Source organism: Humulus lupulus, chromosome 6 (genome assembly GCF_963169125.1).
Source record: "Humulus lupulus chromosome 6, drHumLupu1.1, whole genome shotgun sequence".
In the NCBI taxonomy this organism is placed as follows: domain Eukaryota; kingdom Viridiplantae; phylum Streptophyta; class Magnoliopsida; order Rosales; family Cannabaceae; genus Humulus; species Humulus lupulus.
The window spans coordinates 28,240,292-28,244,917 of NC_084798.1; the positions used below are offsets into that span (position 1 = coordinate 28,240,292).

General features: G+C 40.5%; 1 protein-coding gene across 1 annotated transcript; it reads right to left on the reverse strand.

Moving 5' to 3' along the window:
• Positions 1-2,700: 2,700 nt before the first annotated feature.
• On the reverse strand, positions 2,701-4,139 carry LOC133784898 (uncharacterized). The gene is made up of 3 exons (XM_062224165.1): positions 3,938-4,139; positions 3,637-3,834; positions 2,701-3,437 (listed from the first exon to the last, which is right to left on the reverse strand). Exons 1-3 carry the CDS (start codon positions 4,137-4,139, stop codon positions 2,701-2,703), a joined length of 1,137 nt encoding a protein of 378 aa, XP_062080149.1.
• Positions 4,140-4,626: the final 487 nt, after the last annotated feature.

Genomic DNA, 4,626 nt, shown 5'->3' on the forward strand with positions numbered 1-4,626 from the left:
TTGGCTCGTTGAGGTATAATTGTATATTTGTTTGCATGTCAATGATATATTGTGAGGCCACATTATAATGTGGATTGGTTCGAGATATTCGACATGAGAGGATCTTTAAATATAAATTATCGGTTTGGTCATAACAGGCTTAAGCTTGGGGCTCGGGGTGAGTCTCAGGGTGATTTTAATGATTAGAGCGTTACCGGGAATTATAGGGTAATGGGATATGAATTACTGGTGTTAGAGATTATCGAGATTAGCGGGAATTGGAGAGCGTTAATTATAATTAACGGTATAGGTTGGAAAGGACAATTTTGCCCTTGGGAGGGCTTTAGAAACCTTAAGTGACCTAGGGGCATTTAGGTCATTTGGTTTGGATGTATATGAGACTTTAGATGGCTGTAGAAAACAGAACAAAAACAGAGCAAAGAATTTCCCTTCCCGTACATCCTTTTCTCCTATTTCTCCTTTGGAGTTTTTGAGCCCAAATTGAGGAATCAAGCTAGGAAGTCAAGGGGTTGAGTTCATAGAGTTGGTCAGCCATTGAAGGGGATTTAATCTCAAGTTTATGGTGAGTTTCAGCCATAAGTTTTCTGGTTTTCCTCTGTTTTCTTTTAGTTTTCAGCCTATGATTTTGTTGAGGAAAGTTTTGATTAATGGAAGTTTTGATTGATGCTTGACTTGGGTTTTGATGAGGGTTTGATATAGGTGATGTTTAGAGGTTGGATTGAATGTTTAGATGAGGTTTGGGACTGGGTTTGGTTTCAAGGAGAACGCAAGGGAAGAAATTCTGGTTCTTTGCTGTTTTGCATAATGAGTCGCGGCCTATGTTGGTTTCTAGGGTGAAAATGTCTCTGTCAGGGAGGTGAGCCGTGGCCCATAAGGGCATTTTTGGCCAGAAATGTGTTTTTAGCTTGGGGATGCAAGCCTTAGGCCTCGGGGTCGATCCTACTACCCGGATTAGTAGTGTTTGATGTCTTGGAGGCTAGGTTTTGGTTTGTGAACCTTTTATTATTTATTTTATTAATGGAATCCCATAATTGGTTATGACCAGGTTACCGCTAAAGGACCAAAAGATTGATCGTTCTCAGGGGTCGTTCTTATATTAATTTTTACTCGAACAGGAGGTAAGAAAACTGCACCCTATGTATATGTGACATGCATGATTATTATTGAGGCATGTTGATTGATAAATGTGGACATGGATTGCCTATTAAAATGCTAGCAAATGTTGAATACTTGTATATGTACTGATTAGTCAGGGACACTGACCTAAAGAGTCAGAAATGGCATAGCGTCATGAACGCCGAGCCAAATGAAGATTAGATCTAATCGATATCAGCAAAGAATGACTCATATGGGGTATTAACACTGGACCGACCCTAAGGTCGATGAACTTATAAGCGCTTGTCTGGTCTAAGGCCAGTTATTCAGAGCCAGGGCATATGGCCCTGGTGACTGCTTGTCACATGGCTAGGGAACGCTATTCCAGGGTTTATGACTGTAAGTCATGAGGAAGGTTATGTTGGTGACTAATCACCATACACCTATCCTGTTCAAACTTGTGAAAGGCTCACTTATCTGTTAAGGGGTGACCCTATCGTCACATGGCTGGAGGGTGCTGTCCCTGTATTAGTGACTCTTGCGATAGTCACCTCTTGGTTGGGACTGACAGTCCTGGATGATTATTATGATCATTGTTGATATTATATCATGCTTTATTGTGTTTTCTTGATGGGCCTTGGCTCATGGGTGCTATGTGGTGCAGGTAAAGGGAAAGAAAAGCTCACCCAGCCTTGAGTGGAGAGCTTAGGTGGTGATGTGTACATATGCGGCCGCTTGACCACCACGGCCAAGGCGTTCTCAGAGGAACTAGGGGGTTTACCCTATTTTTGCCGCTTAGGTCGACGGGATTGTAAATTTAAAACTGTAATGACCATTTTGTACTGAGAACAACTTGTAAATGTTTTGATTAGCTCTGCAGAGCAGTTTGTAATGAAAATATCCATTTCCTTTTATTAGTTTTCCACCTTAAACTGATCATTACACTTAGAGCACGTTTTTTACCAAAGGACTCGGGTAGCAGGTCAAATTTCTGGTCCACCGTTCACCGTAACTATTCTGGGGTAACCAGGGCGTTACAATCCCTTTCTCAAAAAACTGGCCAACTGTTGTACAAACTTCACCCCCAATATCCTGCCATAACACCTTGAAAAAACCTGATCCAAAGCCATCAGGACCCAGGGATTTGGTGATGGGGATACTGAAAAGAGCATCTCGGATTTCCTTATAAGAGAAGGGTTTCAAAAGAGAAAGTTGCTGGTCAACCGAAAGCTTGGTACCCATCTCCATACAGTGTAAACTGATCTTAATAGTAGATGAGCTTGGACTTCCCATATAACTTATAAAGTGATCCACAAAGTGAGAAACTACATCAGGAAAATTATCTATCAAGCTACCTTGTTCAGTGATGTAGGTTGCAATTCTATTCTCTTCTTTGCACTTTTTCAAGCAAGCATGAAAATAAGAAGTGTTCATATCTCCCTTCCTTAACCAAGTAATTTTGCTTCTTTGAGCCAAAAAACTATGGTACATGTGCTCCTGAACAGTAAAAGCTTCAGCAGCAACCTTAACTAACTCTTGATACCCATAGTCTCAGGGATGAGCTTGAGCTTGAAGTTGAGCATCCTGGTACATATCCTTAGCCTTCTAATAATTCAAACCAATATCTCCAATATTGTCCCTGTTAAACCTCTTCAATCTATGCTTCAGCCTCATAGTCTTCAAGTAGATAGCCCTCAAACCAGTCCCATTGATTGGTTTCCTCCAACTATTCAGAACCACCTCTTTGAAATCTTGATGTTCAGTCCAAAAATTATAGAACTGAAACAATTTGATACCCATATTCTCCATGGTCGTGGTAGAAATAACACATGAACAATGGTCAGAAACAACTTCCCACCGAAACACAGCTATGGAGCTAGGGAAAACATCAAGCCAGTCCTCATTAGTAAACACATGGTCTATCTTAGAGTATATTCGAGCTGGACCATCTTGATTGTTCGTCCAAGCAAAATAAGATTCAGTACTCTTAAGTAACTCCACTTGATTCCCAGCAAGCCACTGAGCAGAATCTGTCAACTCCATTTTGGAGACAAGTTTTCCACCATTTCTATCCTTACCAGTAAATATAGCATTAAAATCCCCCAATATAATCCAAGATTTCACAGGGAGGTTGAGCCTAGGTAACCCTTGCCATAACCTCTTCCTTCCCTCCATTGTATTGAGCCCATAGACAAAAGTAGCACAGAAAGCATGCCTCTGACCAGCCAATTTAACAACACAGTGAACATACTGATTAGTCTCCTCTATAATAGTAACCCTCACAAAAGTCTTCCGCCAAATGACCAAAATTCTGCATTCAGTAACAGAGCTAGAATAGAAATCTTAATTAGGAAGTTTATGCACCATGAATTCCATGACTTTATACCCCTTCATTTTAGTTTCTAAAAGAGCACCAACCCCTGCTTTATTCCTACTACATATATCTATAACTGTTGTATGCTTATTAGGACCATTCAATCCCCTCAAATTCCAGCTCAATATGTTGTGATTATCCATAAGAAGAGTTAGGAACAGAAATACCTCCTTTCTCACCGTCCACCTGCTCTTGAAGTACCTCAAATGCATTTTTTTGGTTCTGTCCTTGCCCAGTTGGAATTTTAGCAGATAAAGAACTAACAACTTCAACCAGTCCTTGTTTGGAAAGAGTAGCCACTTTCTTTGGAGTTTTCCAACTAGCTTCACTGTTATTTGGCCCCTCAGCATCAGTAGAAATATTAGCTGAACCCTTATTCAGATCAGGTGCAGCAACCCGATGTTGGCTCCTCTAACTCATCTTTAGGCTGAATACCCTTCTTAACCCAATGAGTTTTCATTTCCTTACAAAAATCCACCATGGAATGACCATATCCAGAGCAAACTTTACATTTAATAGGCAGCCATTCATAATCCACCCCTTGGTCCACAATCTGTCCATACTCATTAAGGAATTGTATACTCCTAGGAGGATTATCCGTTATATCCATCTCCACAAGAACTCTAGCAAATTGAACTCTGGAGCGCTCTCGAGTAAATTTGTCGATCATTATTGGTTTACCTAGTGTACTCACAAGCGCACTAAGGCATTTACTTCCCCAATACTGAAGACCTAAGTCATGTAACCGGATCCACAGCAAAACTGAACGAGTTAGTCAAACTGCACTGAGATCAGTAGTCCATGGTCGGATGATAACAGGTTTCCTATCAAACTGAAGGATACCATTTTCCAGTACATGGTCTCGAGTTGCATCATCATTAAATTTAACCATAGTTAGCCCCATTGTCATTCTAGCAATCTGAGCAATCCCTAGATGGCCCCAAACTCTTTTTATGAACCCTTCAAAAACAACCATTGGGGGATTAGCACCAAGAACCATACAAATTATTGCAGAACTCCAATTAGCATATTGATATTTGACCTCTTCAATATCAACCTTAGCAATTTTCCTACCATCTTTGATCAAAGGTTCAGTAAACTCAAGTTTTTGGTCACAAAAAGAGAGTTTACTTGCCGTAAATTGTTGCCATTGGTTG